General features: G+C 30.4%; 4 protein-coding genes and 2 pseudogenes across 6 annotated transcripts, besides 1 other annotated feature; 3 read left to right on the forward strand and 3 right to left on the reverse strand.

The window, feature by feature from the left end:
• Positions 1 to 9,412: part of a mobile genetic element that runs on past the window's edge.
• Positions 2,870 to 3,133, reverse strand: TVAGG3_0230650 (uncharacterized protein; the record flags this gene model as incomplete). Its single annotated transcript, XM_051227322.1, has 1 exon — positions 2,870 to 3,133. The coding sequence occupies one exon, from the start codon at positions 3,131 to 3,133 to the stop codon at positions 2,870 to 2,872; it is 264 nt and encodes an 87-aa protein (XP_051112308.1).
• On the reverse strand, positions 3,154 to 4,672 carry TVAGG3_0230660 (annotated as a pseudogene). The gene has a single exon. A coding segment is annotated over exon 1 (1,519 nt).
• On the reverse strand, positions 6,287 to 7,320 carry TVAGG3_0230670 (annotated as a pseudogene). The gene has a single exon. A coding segment is annotated over exon 1 (1,034 nt).
• Positions 9,413 to 12,121: 2,709 nt separating the features above from the next.
• On the forward strand, positions 12,122 to 12,827 carry TVAGG3_0230690 (dGTPase protein; the record flags this gene model as incomplete). Its single annotated transcript, XM_051227323.1, has 1 exon — positions 12,134 to 12,760. One exon carries the CDS (start codon positions 12,134 to 12,136, stop codon positions 12,758 to 12,760), a length of 627 nt encoding a protein of 208 aa, XP_051112309.1.
• A 2,844-nt stretch (positions 12,828 to 15,671) lies between these two features.
• Positions 15,672 to 16,994, forward strand: TVAGG3_0230700 (uncharacterized protein; the record flags this gene model as incomplete). The annotated part of the gene is made up of 1 exon (XM_001302076.1): positions 15,672 to 16,994. The coding sequence occupies one exon, from the start codon at positions 15,672 to 15,674 to the stop codon at positions 16,992 to 16,994; it is 1,323 nt and encodes a 440-aa protein (XP_001302077.1).
• Positions 16,995 to 17,792: 798 nt separating this feature from the next.
• On the forward strand, positions 17,793 to 18,367 carry TVAGG3_0230710 (uncharacterized protein; the record flags this gene model as incomplete). Its single annotated transcript, XM_051227324.1, has 1 exon — positions 17,793 to 18,194. One exon carries the CDS (start codon positions 17,793 to 17,795, stop codon positions 18,192 to 18,194), a length of 402 nt encoding a protein of 133 aa, XP_051112310.1.
• Between the last annotated feature and the right edge of the window lie 391 nt (positions 18,368 to 18,758).

Below are 18,758 nucleotides of genomic sequence, written 5' to 3' on the forward strand. Positions count from 1 at the left end.
TGTTGTCACATTTTTTCAGAGAAGTTAAATGACCTGGTGACACATGGTGACATGGTGACACCTTCAGTTCTTCAAAAATAATTCATAACTACCTTCCTCCTGTGATGTTGTCAAAATGTCATGTTGTCACATTTTTTCAGAGAAGTTAAATGACCTGGTGACACATGGTGACATGGTGACACCTTCAGTTCTTCAAAAATAATTCATAACTACCTTCCTCCTGTGATGTTGTCAAAATGTCATGTTGTCACATTTTTTCAGAGAAGTTAAATGACCTGGTGACACATGGTGACATGGTGACACCTTCAGTTCTTCAAAAATAATTCATAACTACCTTCCTCCTGTGATGTTGTCAAAATGTCATGTTGTCACATTTTTTCAGAGAAGTTAAATGACCTGGTGACACATGGTGACATGGTGACACCTTCAGTTCTTCAAAAATAATTCATAACTACCTTCCTCCTGTGATGTTGTCAAAATGTCATGTTGTCACATTTTTTCAGAGAAGTTAAATGACCTGGTGACACATGGTGACATGGTGACACCTTCAGTTCTTCAAAAATAATTCATAACTACCTTCCTCCTGTGATGTTGTCAAAATGTCATGTTGTCACATTTTTTCAGAGAATTAAATGACCTGGTGACACATGGTGACATGGTGACACCTTCAGTTCTTCAAAAATAATTCATAACTACCTTCCTCCTGTGATGTTGTCAAAATGTCATGTTGTCACATTTTTTCAGAGAAGTTAAATGACCTGGTGACACATGGTGACATGGTGACACCTTCAGTTCTTCAAAAATAATTCATAACTACCTTCCTCCTGTGATGTTGTCAAAATGTCATGTTGTCACATTTTTTCAGAGAAGTTAAATGACCTGGTGACACATGGTGACATGGTGACACCTTCAGTTCTTCAAAAATAATTCATAACTACCTTCCTCCTGTGATGTTGTCAAAATGTCATGTTGTCACATTTTTTCAGAGAAGTTAAATGACCTGGTGACACATGGTGACATGGTGACACCTTCAGTTCTTCAAAAATAATTCATAACTACCTTCCTCCTGTGATGTTGTCAAAATGTCATGTTGTCACATTTTTTCAGAGAAGTTAAATGACCTGGTGACACATGGTGACATGGTGACACCTTCAGTTCTTCAAAAATAATTCATAACTACCTTCCTCCTGTGATGTTGTCAAAATGTCATGTTGTCACATTTTTCAGAGAAGTTAAATGACCTGGTGACACATGGTGACATGGTGACACCTTCAGTTCTTCAAAAATAATTCATAACTACCTTCCTCCTGTGATGTTGTCAAAATGTCATGTTGTCACATTTTTTCAGAGAAGTTAAATGACCTGGTGACACATGGTGACATGGTGACACCTTCAGTTCTTCAAAATAATTCATAACTACCTTCCTCCTGTGATGTTGTCAAAATGTCATGTTGTCACATTTTTTCAGAGAAGTTAAATGACCTGGTGACACATGGTGACATGTGACACCTTCAGTTCTTCAAAAATAATTCATAACTACCTTCCTCCTGTGATGTTGTCAAAATGTCATGTTGTCACATTTTTTCAGAGAAGTTAAATGACCTGGTGACACATGGTGACATGGTGACACCTTCAGTTCTTCAAAAATAATTCATAACTACCTTCCTCCTGTGATGTTGTCAAAATGTCATGTTGTCACATTTTTTCAGAGAAGTTAAATGACCTGGTGACACATGGTGACATGGTGACACCTTCAGTTCTTCAAAAATAATTCATAACTACCTTCCTCCTGTGATGTTGTCAAAATGTCATGTTGTCACATTTTTCAGAGAAGTTAAATGACCTGGTGACACATGGTGACATGGTGACACCTTCAGTTCTTCAAAAATAATTCATAACTACCTTCCTCCTGTGATGTTGTCAAAATGTCATGTTGTCACATTTTTTCAGAGAATTAAATGACCTGGTGACACATGGTGACATGGTGACACCTTCAGTTCTTCAAAAATAATTCATAACTACCTTCCTCCTGTGATGTTGTCAAAATGTCATGTTGTCACATTTTTTCAGAGAAGTTAAATGACCTGGTGACACATGGTGACATGGTGACACCTTCAGTTCTTCAAAAATAATTCATAACTACCTTCCTCCTGTGATGTTGTCAAAATGTCATGTTGTCACATTTTTTCAGAGAAGTTAAATGACCTGGTGACACATGGTGACATGGTGACACCTTCAGTTCTTCAAAAATAATTCATAACTACCTTCCTCCTGTGATGTTGTCAAAATGTCATGTTGTCACATTTTTTCAGAGAAGTTAAATGACCTGGTGACACATGGTGACATGGTGACACCTTCAGTTCTTCAAAAATAATTCATAACTACCTTCCTCCTGTGATGTTGTCAAAATGTCATGTTGTCACATTTTTTCAGAGAAGTTAAATGACCTGGTGACACATGGTGACATGGTGACACCTTCAGTTCTTCAAAAATAATTCATAACTACCTTCCTCCTGTGATGTTGTCAAAATGTCATGTTGTCACATTTTTTCAGAGAAGTTAAATGACCTGGTGACACATGGTGACATGGTGACACCTTCAGTTCTTCAAAAATAATTCATAACTGCCTTCCTCCTGTGATGTTGTCAAAATGTCATGTTGTCACAAACTTTAGAACGGCATAATTTAAATTTTTATTTTTATCATAAATGAATACCCCACAAGCTCAAAATTTACCACGAATCATAACAAGGGAGGAAATGATAAAAATGATGCAAGAACATGTTAAAAATAACAAACCACTAAAATTGAGAAAATGTGGTTATGCAGTAATGATGGAAAGAGAGATGTTGTCGAAGAGGAATAAAAATTAAATTTGGATAGAGTTTAAAAATTCATCTTTATTAAATTCATCTCTTCCAACCAATTTATTTATTCTATTAAATTCTTTTATTTTTGCTTCACTCAGTTTAAGGATTGAACGGTAAGTTTCTAATTTTTCGATTATTTCTTTATCGTTTTCAACCCCACCGCATTGCGACTTCTTTTTGTAATAGCATATTTTTGATTTAATTCTGTTTAGTTTCTTTTTATATTCATTGTCTGGACTCTTGACTGCTTTGTTGTCACTCATTTCTTACGAAATAAAAAAAATTAAATATTATTTAAATATAATGGGGTAATAAAATAAATCGGAATTTCTATTAATTTATTGTCAACTTCAACTAATGCATTGCCGTTAATATATCTAACAAATTCAGCTATTGTGTCAAATCTTCGTCTTCTTTTTGTCATTGATTTATCAGTTTTTCCATAATCGAGATGAATTAAAACTTTATTTCCTTGTTTAAAATTCATGAGCCCCGAATTAATTTGTTCACGTTTAACATCATTTAACTTTTCCATTTGCTTTCTAATATATTCCCATTCTTTTGAAATATCATTTTCATTTCACCGGTTTCATGTTTATAGTTCTATGCCATGTATTATTGTATAATATACTAACTGCTGTATGATGGAGTCATGATTTCCATCCCAGTATATCTGACCGTTAACCCCTAACGCATCTCTAAGAGTTCTCATTACCGCATCAACTATTTTATTATGAAACGTATATGGAGAGGATGAAAAGTAAAAATTAATTTGTGGGAAATAATGAGCCATAGCTGCCTGAAATCCTTTATCACCATCACCCCTGATATTATCTACTCTTTCATGATCTAGTAAGTATTGAATAGCTCTTCTTGTTTCCTGTTCTGTTTTCCCTTTCACCGGAATGCAATATAAATATCTAGTGTTAATGTTAATGGCAAATAAATAAGTAACGTTTCCTTTTGAATATTCCAGATGATCAATTTCGTATGAATATGGATATGGAGCAAATGAAGGTCGACTAAATTTTTCCTTTAATGGTTGAATTTTCGGGTCATTGGTTTATTTAACATCTTGAAATCCTTTTTAAAATCTTTTTGCTTCTAAATGTTTTGAAATGGATATAATAAAGTGAATGATGAAGGATTAACTGAAGGAGGAGGTACTACTGTTGGAGGTTTTTGGTTTGTAAGTGGTTTTAATTTTATCTGCTTTGATTTTGGAATTCAATCCTCCCTTCATTAATTCTGGATGTATTTTATTCATTTGTTTTAAATATGCTGTATATAAAGTTTGATATACTTTCCCGCTTCGAGTTTATGTTGAAGGATGAATTCCAAAAGTTGATCTTCATTTAAAAGTCGGGCTGAATATGGTTTAACTAATGAATCATAAATTAAAGCTTGTGCATCATTTATGGTCTGAAGGACCTGGGTGTTTTGTTCCTTTTGTTTTTGTTCCTTTGGCTTTGGTTTTTGTGGCTCAGGATTATATAATTATATAATTCATCAATATCTTCTTCTGTTAATACTTTATTTTTGAAATCTTTCAACTGTTTAAGCTGTGATTTAGTTTTTCCCTTTATATATTCATTATTTTTAATTTTGTCTTTAATTTTAGAAATTATTTTATCATGATATTTCAAAATTTCATTTTTATAATATGGATAATAATAACCCATATCATCGCCCGTTATATTGTTATTATATTTTTGGAGATATGCTTTTAAATCATAATAATCAAGAAAATTTTGATTAAATACTAAATCATCAATCAATCTTTTTAAATCTGTGTTATTCATTTATATAAAAATAAAATAAATGTTTAAGGGTGCCCATCATTCAACAGTTCCTTTTGTCTCTTCTGTGGCATTTCATTAAATAAACGGCATACAACATCCATTTTCACAACATACAGCCTTAGTGTGTGCTCCTGTTAATGCAGTCTTACCGATTGTTAAGCGAGTCATCAACCCGTTTTTAAGTTGTAAATTAATATTCTGACCATCAAATATCAATTTATCATTTATTATATCCAAATATTTTTTAGGTGTTCATTGTTTCTTTTGTCGTAAACTAACTCCTTTCATTTTTTGTGCAATCTTTTTAAAATCACTTCCATCAATTGAACCGTTGAATGATGTATAACATTTAGGACATAAAGCAACCATGTTATCACCTTGTTTCTCAATTGCTAAACCCAATAACTTCTTCTCATGTGCTTTTTCTTCAGCTTTATTCTTTAATTTAGGTTTAAATTTCTCATCAAAACAGAAGAAATCAAAAGGTGCGAATTTGAAATGTTTTTATCATAAAATTGTTTATCGGTAACAATTGCTTGAAATGCTTGAGTGTTAGGAAGATTTGGGTCGCCAGCGATTGCCCAATAAGATGAATCAGTATCACCTTCAATGAAATGAAAACGATTAACATCCATGCATTTATACATAAAATCATAAATGAAAACCAAATACCAGTATTTAGCATTATCTAAAGTGAAGAATGCCTCTTGTAAACATGTATCACATCTATAAAATCTATCTTTAGCATCACTTGATATGTATCTTCACCTATTTCTCTTATGTTTTTAAACTTATTTGACATACATGCAACGCGTGCCTTCTGTGCATTCATTATTTTAGTCTTTGCGTAATTTTGTGTATTCATTGCATCGTAACCATATGATCCATTAAGTGAAATCTTGCAAAATAAACTTTTTCCTTTATTTCCTTCTAATTCAGCCTTTTGTCTTTCGTTCATAAATTTGTTCGCAAATTCATTAAAACAAGTGTTTTTCGTAAATGTTAAAATTGATTGAATGTCATCAATGATAAAATGAAATCTGTCTATTAGATACCAAAGATAATAAGAAGAAAATGGTTGATATTGGTGTTGTTGATGCTAACTGAGTTAATTTCTCTGTTTCTGGTCAACTGGTAGATTGTTTGATTTCATGTAATTATACATAAAACTGCCAATTGTTTTTTCATCTGTGATAATATCTAAGTTTCTTATTATCGGTAAAAAGTTTATGTAATCATTAATGTATTTTTCATCAATGTGACCCTTTACTTCAGCCACGAATAAAGTATTTTTCTTCTAATAATTCCCAGTGCTTTTGCTTTCTTTGTTGCTGTATCACAAATGATAACACCATTCAATCTTCCCGGCATATACATTTTATGGTCAGTATATTGAATGAAATCATGAGGATTAGATGAAAATGATGAAGGATATAATGAATTAAAGTCAACACCAACGAAATGAGTCATAATGTTGGTGGTGTCCTCATTTGATACAGTTTTAGTTTCTGGATTATATGAAAGTTTATTAATGTGCGTGATTCCTTTAAGATTACTCGATGTTGAACATTTGATAGACCACCAGTAATTCCATTACGGAGAATGTGATAAGCTTCAACTGAATCTAAAGTCATTGGTAAATTATTTTTTAATGCATAATTTCTTAAATTGATTCTTAAACGTTGAACATCTTCATCTTTATTTGATTTTACGACATTGCAATAACAACACATTAACTGACAATTTTCTTTGGTATGTGGTTTTTCATTATCGATTCTATCCAATGTTGGTTTATTTGCATATGTAAACGCTTTACCACACATTTTGCATTTAGATGAAAGGATTAAATCGTGATAGTATTGATAGTCATCCATTGAAACATTGTTTTTAGTATCCCTTTCTGCTTTTTCATCTTGTTTCTTATATGATTCAATTTTATATTTCCAATACTTTTTTGTTAATTCAAAACTTGATTCCACATTTTCTTCTTCTGGATATGTTTCGTTAGGATTGAAGTTCTTATATGCTAACGCGTAACGAATCATTGATGCATTCGATGATAAAGAAAGATTATGAAGCATGTCAATTTTATAAACAAATGTTTCTTCGATAATTTTATCAATTGGGTCAATCATAATTTCAACATCTTTATTGCAATAATGAATAAAATATTCTAATCTATTCTTAAAATTTTTAGCATCATTGAGATATATTTGATAATCACTATCTGATATAGTTTCTTGAGTTAATGCTGAATAAAATGAATCTTGAGTGAATGGTTCCTTTTTATATAATTCTTCTTCGTAATTTTCCCATGTGATGAATTGATAAGGGAAAAAGGATTTAACACGTGATTTATTGTTTCCGAAATCTTGAGTGAATTGGTCTAATGTCCCACCCGCTATATAATTTCTGATGTCAATAAATCTCAATTCATATGGAACGTTTGTTTTCTTTACAATGATTTGCTTAAATTGTGAAGATGAACCCAGCATTGATTTTATTTTCCATTTTGCAGTGTTTAAATCACGAAGAATTAAATTTAAATCAAACTTTCCCGAATTAAAACCTATGATATTCACTTTATTAATTCTCATCTAGAAGTTCTTTAAATGCTTCCTTCTGTTTTCATTTAATGTATACTTCATTAATTCTTCATATTGTTCAATATTTGATTTAGCAACTAATGAACAGGTTGAAAATAAAAACTCAATCCAATCAGAAATAAAAGAATCACTCGAAGTTAAGCAAAAATTCCTCGTATATGTTTTATCGTTTAATTTAACCGTTGATGATACCATGAATGGTTTTAAGTAAGCGTTCAAAGTTGCACACTCAGAAAGTTGTAATTCTTCTTTAGTCTCTAATGTTTCGAAGTCAAAAGTAATATAATATCTTGTCGGTTGATAATATTCCTGCAAATTATGAGCTAATACCACTGATATATCTTCTGTTTCGTAATATGTGGTGCATATGGTTGTGTGTTTTGCAATTGAACGTCTTGAATTAATCTTCCATTATTTTCTTTACATTTCTCACAATGTTTAAAAATCTTCTTTGGTTTTTCCTTTCTGGATCATCACGGATAGAATATACTTCTTCTTTGCAAAAGGGCAAACTTTATATCCTGTGAGTGCTTCAACGTCTGTTATTCTGTCAGCGTGAAGTTTTCCACATGGACTCTGTGTTAATAAAATATTTACTGTTTCAAATTCTGGATCTATCATTATTGAATTCCACTAATGGAAAGTCTACCTTGTTAATGTCTACGTCTTCTGGTTGAGGATCACAATAATAGAAATCAATATTAACATTTAACATTCTTGCTAACCTCTCACTTTCTGATGAAATGTCAAATCCTTCATATGCATCTATGGCTTCATTTAAATAACTTCTACGAGTTTTAGGATTAACACCATCAGGAATGTTATAGAAGCGTTTAAATAACCTTCTACCTTCGGCTCTTATTTGATTATCATTCATTTTAGCTGTTCCATTTTTGTTCATTTATGTAAGAATAAAAATTAAAAAATAAATAAAAATAAAGTTTATTTTTTTTAAAGTCCAGGGCTAAAGTCCATAAAATGAATTAAGAACACATAAATTTTTATCATCTGCGACGTGACGAATGCATTTTAATTTACTCAAGAATGCGTACCCTGATACATTAAATCTAATTCCTGTCTTATTTAATTTCACAACTTTGAAAAGGAATGTATGAATAGCTATAAAATGATGAGATGATGTTTTATGGGTTGCTTCCATTTTTTCTGAAATAAATGAATAAATATAATGTTATAAGTTTTCATATCTTTTATATTCTTAATAACGAATGGTATAGACCTTTCAACTTCGTCTTCCTTTGGTGCTGTTCTTTCATATGAAACATTATTGGTATCTTCAATAATGAAACCACAATCACATAAAATTTTATAGGTTCCAATGTTTCTTTTGATATTTTATCTAAAATCAAAAACTTTATCAACACCTGTACATTTATTTAAATAATAATTTGTGTAAATATCATGGTCTTCTTTCTTAATCGTATTTGTTGCATATGTCATTTTTAGTGCTTTTTTGAATTTTTCAGAATCAAGAGGAGGTGAAAGTAATATACACGGATAATCTCCATCGTCAATAAATTGTAACTTATGTTTATGAATAAATTTTGTGCCTTCTTCTGAAAGTGTTTCGTCAATATCACCATCTAATAAATTTTTAGTAGATTCCAAAAAGTAATTTTTATATCTTTCCCCATGTGATTTTTGAACTGCTGATTCTGAAGCTGGGATATTCATTAAACCCTCTACTTCATTCTCGGCATTTCTCAATTCCTTAATTTTTTCATCTATTTCATTTCTTAATTGTTCCAATTTCTCAATCTCATCATATTCATCATCTTTAATCCGTTCTTCATAATATTCAGGGAAAACATCAGGTTCTTTTGGTTTTTCTTCTTTAGATGTGGGATATAAGAAATTTATAACATCATCTTTATTCATTTTTCCATCATAATCAAATTCATTTAAGAACTCCGCGAATTTTTTACAATTTCTTAAATAATATTTATCAACTTCATAACCCGCCTCCTCTAATATATCCTTTATTTCCTCATTTGTGAATCCCATTTTTTTAACATTGTTAGTTGTGACGCTCATTTCATACAAATTAAAAAATAAAATAATAAACATAACTAAGTTTTAATTTTTCGTAAGACATGAATTTTTAAAGTTTATTTTTTAAAAAAATTATTTTTTATTTCATTATGGTAGTGAATCTTTCATTCATGAAAATAATTATTTCTAATTTCTTTTATTCTCTCGTACATACTAGATTTAAAGAATTCAGAACATTTCCCATAATCTCCTAAATGTTTTCTTATCCCTAACGTGTGCCAGTTATTATATGAAACTGAATAAACTTTATCTTTATCTTACACTTTCATTACTACTTCCAATATTTTATATCTCAGTTTTGATTTAGCATTTTCATATTCATTAGCGTTTAATAATTCACAGTCTTCCTTTTTAAATTGATGTTTAAGATATTCAGGATTTAATACTCTACGTTTATATGCTCCTAACTTAGTTCTAAAGGTTTTTCTACAAAATTTAGGAATTCCATCCTCTTTAATGTCATCAATGATTTCCATTTCATTATTTTCAATTTCTTCTTCTCGTTTATGAGGTCTTTGATTATGACTCCATTGATTCCATGAATTAAATATTTTTTATCATTATATTTATACCTCATTAGCTTATTTTGGCTTTCATATTCATTTAATAATTCACAATCTTCATTTTTAAATTGAAGTTTAACCCATTCAGGATTTAAACAATGTTTAATTAATCGCGGAATATCTGACATCATCTATATATAGCTTCTTTTATAAAAGATAAAAAAATAAATTATTTTAAAATTAATGTTAATTTTTTAAAATGTGTTTAGTATATAATATTTATTACTAATTTATTTAATAATGTCGCGCTTTCTTACGAATTCATGACTTAAAAAACGTAAGAAAAAATTTTTATATCATCTATATATAGAAGATGTGAAAATATACCTTCATCTATATATAGACGTAACAAAAAAAGTCACAAAACCCTTCAACATATACTACTGAAATTATGAGAAACAAACAAAAATGAAAAAGATAGGAATAGCAATGAATAGTGATGTGGGTATAGAAAATGTAAGAGATATGAATGCAAAGCAATCAGTATTTAGGATATTGACCATAGATTTCGAAAAAAAAATGCTGCATATTGAGCGAAAACTATGATTATATTATAAGGCTGTCATTTAAAGCATAATGAAACTATTCCCTTTTCATTTTAATCGAATAAGATAGTAAAGATTTTTGAATTAGCTAGAAACTGATGAGATGTTTTCACAAATCAGATTTTTAATCTCTATAATGCATAATTCACTCAATATCTCAATTTTGATATTGCGAGATATTTTTTGCTATCGGTTTCGCAATTTTGACACAATAGCAAGAGGGTTCTATAAGCATTATTATCAACGTAGAATCTGAATATCATATCAGAAAATGTCGCAAATCTGACATTTACCCGACCAAATAGCAAAAATAATTGAATACTTTTCGCAAAAACTTTAAAAATCGATAAAAATATGAAATATAGATATTAAAGAGACTTTTTATATAATATTTATAAAGATTTTCCAAAAATATGATACCGCAAAATTAAAAAAGTGACGTCTTGAGTGGAGTCAAAGGTCGAAATTGCTAGCTAAATGTTTTTTTAGTGAAATTACGTATTGTACGTTTTTTCGCAAACGAAACCCTTATACTAAATATTCTAATATTAAAGAAGATTATGAATTTCAAGATTACAGTCTTTCTTACAATCCGATCCCAAAGAAAAAGTATGACTTCTTATTCGATGTTAAAATGGAGAGCAGAAAAAATTTATAGATTCTGAAGGAGAATTTTATCAACCTGTGATTGCATTTCGAGGAGTTTTCAAAGATCGTGTCTTCTTTTTCTATGGAACAAGTCTCTTTGTTGTATCAAAGTATGGTGATATAAGTCCAGGATCACTCGTTATAATGCCCTATTGTTACTGCCCTTTATATAATTTTGACGGATTTCGCGATCCAATTGGTTGGCTTGAAAAGAAGATTGTTAAGGAGATGTTAAAGTACTTTTCAGAAGACAGTATTTATCAGAAGAATCCAGTTTTCTATGATGATTGGGCAGATGAAGGCTTACCATGTTATGGTATTGAATCTGCACATTTTTATCCAGATTGTTTCATTCCAATGGGGGATATTATACCGCAAAGCTATGAATATTAAATCCATATCATTTATTTTTTGAGAAATTTAAAAATTATTATTGATTTGTCTAATTTAGAGAGTTTGGAATGTTAAATTGCAATTTTATTCTTATTGCGGAACTTTGACACGAAAGTTTCAACAGTGTACTGTTGTTTATCACCGCATATCATTCTGGAGACTTGCATAGGTAATATCTACCAGAATGACACATAGGAAAGCTACAAGAATGCATATGGCACTCTTGAATGCGGAACGATATGCCATTCTGGGAGACATACACAAGCATTTAATTCTCTTCTTGATACAAATATTGATTCCATTGCAGACTGAAGATTTAAAACAAATGGATTTTATCTGTTCTTGAGAAAACCAAGAAAATGAGAACACCTTTTCCGTGACAAACTGATTGCGCAAGGACTCTCAAATGCTCTTGAACGAATGAGAACTCACATTAAAAGAATGCGGAGAATGGTTATCAATTATGAGAGGATAGTTATCTGCTTGAAAGACATTCTGTACAGAATACGTGGTATAAGTAGAACTCGAGAAAGATGAGAGTATAAATACACAATTCCATCTAATTCCATGTGCACTTTTGCAATGTGATATTGATGTTAATAATTTATTAATAAATTCGACTACCTTTCACGTGATATGAATCGTGCATTGAATACTGGCTCATTCATTTATGACAGACTTATTTATAACAGCCGTGTAATTGATGATCAACTTTGTTGGAAGTTTTCAGAAATACCAACAATCGAAATGTTCTTTTATAACTTCAATGATATGGCAGAGCGGGTTTACAAGCACAGAGTTGTTCAAGCAATCGAATTAATGATTATGGATATTTTCGACGTCTTCTTTGAGAAAGTCGACATTACAGAACTTACGCAGGATCCAAATGTCTTCGTTCAGTACGATGACCGTATCCTTTATTCAGTAGAGTTGAACGAATACGGAGAAAAAGCGAAAAATATCTCAGATCGAATCATCAGACGCGATCTTTACAAGTTTATTGGCGAAGTACGTATTGCTCCAAAGAATTCTGGTGGAGAAAAGTACAGCCAACGCCATCCAAAGAGTATCGAAGAAGATATCGTCGAAAAAGTCGACGGATTGACAACAGATGACATCCGTGTTGTATCATCTAGGTTTAGATATGGATTAACACGCGATCGCCATCCTTTGCTTTGCATTCCTTTCTGGAAAGAAGAGAATCAAAAGATTTTCCTTACAAAAGACCAAATTTCTGCTATCAATCCTGATTCTATCTTATAATTTCTAATTTACTATTGACATTATACCATTTTATATCAATAAACGTAATAAAAATACATAATGATCCGAAATCCGTGATATCATTGTTAATTCCATGTATAACATTGAATTTTTTCTCTTAATTAATAATAAAGATATTTTATCTGGTAAATTACAAATGCGTTCCCCATTAATGTCTGATCAATACATTCATCTAAACAAATATGGGGAACTGCGAAATATGTACAAATACTACATCGATTTGTATGATGCATTGTATCAGCTTAAAACTGAAAAGGAAGAAGAACTCAACAAGATTTACAAAAAGGTCCAAACAGAATTGATCGACTCAAATAGATTCCTACCCCAACGCATTGTTGAAGATATTTTGAATATCATTCCGAGTAATAATCGCTATACAAAGTCATATTTATCTCTTGTGAAAATCATATGTGATGACTAACATGTCAATGAGATCAATAGTGTTGATCCTATTTCAAACTTCTTTTTTTACAAAGAATATGGAATTAAATTAGGCAAGTCATGTGATTTCGAAAAAAATAACACAAAAGATCTGGATATTCTTACAACAATAATTATGAATAATGACTTAGAAAGATTTATTTCATTCACCGAAAGAGAAGTTTTTGATAAAGATCAAGAACTTGAAAACAAATTATATGAAAGTAGTACAGATAATTTTTCATTCATTGACTTATATTGTTACTATGGAGCAGTTGATTGTTTCAAGTTATTAAGAACGAAATTTAAATCAGAAATAACTCAAACATGTTTACAATTTTCATTTTTAGGAAGAAATCAAGAGATAATGAGTGGATGTTTGAAATATCAAACTCCAAATGAAGAATGAATGAAGTATGCATTTATCTCACACAACATTGATTTTGTTACATTCTTGATGAATGAATTCAATTTAGAGATCAGTTTAGAAGAATGCGAAATTTACAATAATCTCGATTCCTTTTTAGTTTATTTCGATCAAACTAATGATATTAGCAAATGTTTTGCTTATTCATCGATGTTTAATATTCCACCCTTTTGGGAATATTTCCTTTCACTTGGTGCTGATATCAATGCAAAAAACGATAATGGAGAAACCGCTCTTTTTGGTGCAGCATCTAATAATAGTTAAGAAACAGCCAAATTTCTGATTTCACATGGTATAATTATCAATGAAAAAGATAATGTTGGAAAAACCGCTCTTCATTATGCAGCAGAAAAAATATTAGAGAAACAGCTGAACTTCTTATTTCACATGATGCAAATATCAATGAAAAAGATAGTGTTGGAAAAACTGCTCTTCATAGTGCAGCATATAATAATAGTAGAGAAACAGCTGAACTTCTTATTTCACACGGTGTAAATATCAATGAAAAAGATAATGATGGAGAAACCGCTCTTCATGATGCAGCATATGGTAATAGTAGAGAAGCAGCTGAACTTCTTATTTCACATGGTATAAATATCGATGAAAAAAATAATGATGGAAGAACCGCTCTTCATTATGCAGCAGAAAAAAATATTAGAGAAACAGCTGAACTTCTTATTTCACATGGTGCAAAGAATATAGTTCCTTATATAATACCTCGCTTTCATTTCTAAGATGAATTTTATTAGAAGTAAAAAAATGTTTAGCTTTTCGTACTGCTCCTAATCGTAAAAATGATTTTTATTACTTTTCCATACTTTTATACTTTCATCAAGAATTCCAAATTAGGTCAAAAATTGAAAACTGTTTCACTCATTCAATATTGTTGCAAGGTGAAGAGGTGTTTGTATGAGAAATTCGGGAGATTGATATTTGCACCATTCAAAATAAGAAGTTATACCATTTCTTTTTGAGCAAAGTTCACTGCCCAATTGACTTTTGCACCGTGCGAAAGAAGCAGTTCTACTGTTTCTTTATTATTATATTTTGCTGCATTATTAAGAGATGTGACTTCCGAATTATCATATTCGTTGACTTTTGCACCATATGAAAGAAGAATTTCTGTGGTTTCTTTATTATTATATTCTGCGACATAATGAAGAGTTGTTTTTTCCTTTTTATCTTTTTCGTTGATTTTTGCATGATTTGAAAGAAGCAGCTCTACTGTTTCTTGATTATTAAATTCTGCAGCATAATGAAGAGTTGTTTTTTCCTTTTTATCTTTTTCGTTGATTTTTGCATGATTTGAAAGAAGCAGCTCTACTGTTTCTTGATTATTAAATTCTGCAGCATAATGAAGAGTTGTTTTTTCCTTTTTATCTTTTTCGTTGATTTTTGCATGATTTGAAAGAAGAAGTGCTGCTGTTTCTTTATTATTATATTTTGCTGCATTATGAAGAGCGGCTAATCCGTAATTATCTTTGTCATTGAATTTATGCCAAATACTGACGAATAAACAAAACATTTCTTTAAATCATTTGTTTGATCGAAATAAACTAAAAATGATCCACGATTTCTATTTTCTCCACATGCAAATATAATTGTCATTCATTATGCATTTTTTTAATAAAATTTTTGCATTTTATCTTCTGAGCATTCAAAATTGTGAGGACGAATTGAATAGGTGCAAATAAATCAATTTTTATATGGTACTCATTCATCATATATGTAACAAAATCAATGTTGCGTGAAATAATTGCATATTTCCTGCATTCTTCATTTGGAGTTTAATATTTCAAGCATTCACTCATGATCTCTTGATTTCTTCCTAAAAATGAAAATTATAAACATATTTGAGTGATTTCTGAATTAATTTTCGTTCTTAATAACTTGAAACAATCAAGTTTTAAAATTAAGGTTAGTTTTTATGAGGGTCTTCTATCGTCTATGAAGCACCCTGAATTGAAAAGGGAAAAAATTGAAGTATTTTTTTTGAGGAGATAATTTAGCAAGTTCATGTTTTTATTACCTAAAAATTGGTTTATGACAAAAAAAAGGGGTTGTACATGTTCATGTCGTCAAATACCTCATTATAACTTACAACAAGATATACCGTATACAGAAGAAGATTTGTTCAGAGATGTTTATTGCATTCGTCAATTCAGAAGAATTCAGAATTTTCCTGAAATTTGCAGAGAATTTGAAATAAATAAGAAAATAGTTCCCGATTGTAAAGAAGGGGATGATTTCGAGATTAAATACACGTTTCCAATAATACCATTCAGATGCGACAGTGAAAATGTTGATTTTCTCGTTGGATGTGACTATTATTTCATAGATAAGCAATATAATATAGGTTATCTTCAACTAGTTTACACATATGATGAATCTATCACACCAATGGTTAAACGTTTTTCACAAAGAAAAACTAAGTCTGAAAATTCTGTTGAGAGGAGAATGCTTAAAATTGCGAAAATGTTATTAGAACCAATCGAAAAGAGTATTTTTCCAAAATCTGTCGATTTAAATTGCGATATATCTAAATTTTTTGAGTATAAACAATTGCTTCTCGAAACGTTTGATATCGAAGAACATCTTCTACAGGGGGATCCTCATAAAGCTATATTTGAATTATCTATGACAAATGAACCTTATCATCTTTATTGCCCGATTTACAGATATTTTGCGAAGTTTTCAGAACCACCTTCTTTTATACCTAAGATTAACAATCCTGATAGAAATCAAGACAAAAACAATGATCAAAAACAGCAAAAGATTCAATCTCTAAAACAATTTGACGGAAAACCAGTCGAAATAGAAAGATACACTTATCAAAGTGGAACAAAATCAAATGATACTAAATATTCTAATATTAAAGAAGATTATGAATTTCAAGATTACAGTCTTTCTTACAATCCGATCCCAAAGAAAAAGTATGACTTCTTATTCGATGTTAAAAATGGAGAGCAGAAAAAATTTATAGATTCTGAAGGAGAATTTTATCAACCTGTGATTGCATTTCGAGGAGTTTTCAAAGATCGTGTCTTCTTTTTCTATGGAACAAGTCTCTTTGTTGTATCAAAGTATGGTGATATAAGTCCAGGATCACTCGTTATAATGCCCTATTGTTACTGCCCTTTATATAATTTTGACGGATTTCGCGATCCAATTGGTTGGCTTGAAAAGAAGATTGTTAAGGAGATGTTAAAGTACTTTTCAGAAGACAGTATTTATCAGAAGAATCCAGTTTTCTATGATGATTGGGCAGATGAAGGCTTACCATGTTATGGTATTGAATCTGCACATTTTTATCCAGATTGTTTCATTCCAATGGGGGATATTATACCGCAAAGCTATGAATATTAAATCCATATCATTTATTTTTTGAGAAATTTAAAAATTATTATTACATTTGTCTAATTTAGAGAGTTTGGAATGTTAAATTGCAATTTTATTCTTATTGCGGAACTTTGACACGAAAGTTTCAACAGTGTACTGTTGTTTATCACCGCATATCATTCTGGGAGACATTTATAGGCAATATCTCCTAGAAGGTAACATAGAAAGCTACAACAATGCATATGACACTCTTGTATTTCAAAGTCCCGCATTCATAACTTGAATGTGGAACGGTGGGCCATTCTGAGAGACATACACAGGAAATGCCTTCCAGAGTAGCATATGCCAACCAACACCGAGCCATGTTACACTCTCTCAATTCTAAAATTACACTATAAATACTTATTTCAATCTAATTCCAAGTGTGCTTTAATATTAAAATATTCCTATATTCAGATTAGAAATCAATTCAATATGGTTATTCGTAAAGACTGTTGTATTCATAAATCGGATGGCTCATTTATCAATTCCATGAATTTGGAAAAACAGTAAAAAGTGTGAAATTTTCAACACGATTTAGATCGTGGGTGTAGTCTTCAATATGTATTGGATCTTCGGAATTAAATCTGAGAACTTGCAAATTTGAATTTTTGAACAAATTTGACCGAAATTCCACATTCACAAAGTTTCACAATTTTGAATTTGGTAGAAAATTTCTTCAATTTTAAAAATCATTGAATAATATTAAACATGCAATTTTAAAGATATGACCACTAATTGGCAAAATTTTAAAATTCCTGAAAAAATGAAAATCATTTTTTAAAAATGGGAAGACAGAAATCTGTTTACGAAACAGATCGTGACAAGCAGCTCAAAGCATTTCAGGATGTCACAAAAAAGCTTGAAGCAATTGCCGCAGGCAACAAAAAATATGCCGAACTTTTAGGTATGGTTTACAGTGTCCTTTTGGATGATAAGTCACAAGTTGGTAATCCAGAAGATGAAACTGCAGTTCTTAAACTTTTCGAGGGTTTAGGAATTAGCGAAAAAATTAAAATGCAACAAATTCGACAGCTGGCGACCGCAATTTCTCAAAGGTCCGGCATCCCTTACACAAATCTTCTTAAGAAGAAGGCAACCCTTTTCAGATGGTATTCAATATTTTGGCCAGAAATCAAAGACTATGTAATACCAGTTTACAATGAAGTAATTAAGACGCATCCATAGGATGAAAGTGAAAGTAGATTAATTTACAAATTTCCTAAATTTAATTTTTATTTTGTTTCCTTAAATACATTATTGCAAAATACAAGCATCTTGACATATTTTTATGAGAATATATTACTATAGTTCAATGAATAAAAAAAAATCAAAAGATTTTGTATTTACCAAAATTTCTTTATTTACTCAGAAATTGCTTATTTCCAAATTGTTCAAACTTGTTTGGAAAAGAAAAACTATCATATATACGATTATTTTTGATTCAAATGCTGTTCGGCATTAGAATCAAAAATAATCATTAGTATGATGATTACACTTTTATTGCATTTTTAGCAGGCTTCGCGTCTTTATAAAAACGCAATAAAAGTGTAAATTTGTTAACAAAAAAAATTCCACAATTGAAATTTACCATCATATTGAATTTGGAAATAAATTCAGCCTTAAAGACAAAATCATCACATATGAGATTAAAATACGGATTTGATTGAACAAAATTTCAAAACGATATGAGCTTTTATCATTATCGTTTCACATGTTAAAATCTTATTATATCCTGATATTGTTTTGATA

Source organism: Trichomonas vaginalis, chromosome IV (genome assembly GCF_026262505.1).
Source record: "Trichomonas vaginalis G3 chromosome IV, whole genome shotgun sequence".
NCBI classification, from domain to species: domain Eukaryota; phylum Parabasalia; order Trichomonadida; family Trichomonadidae; genus Trichomonas; species Trichomonas vaginalis.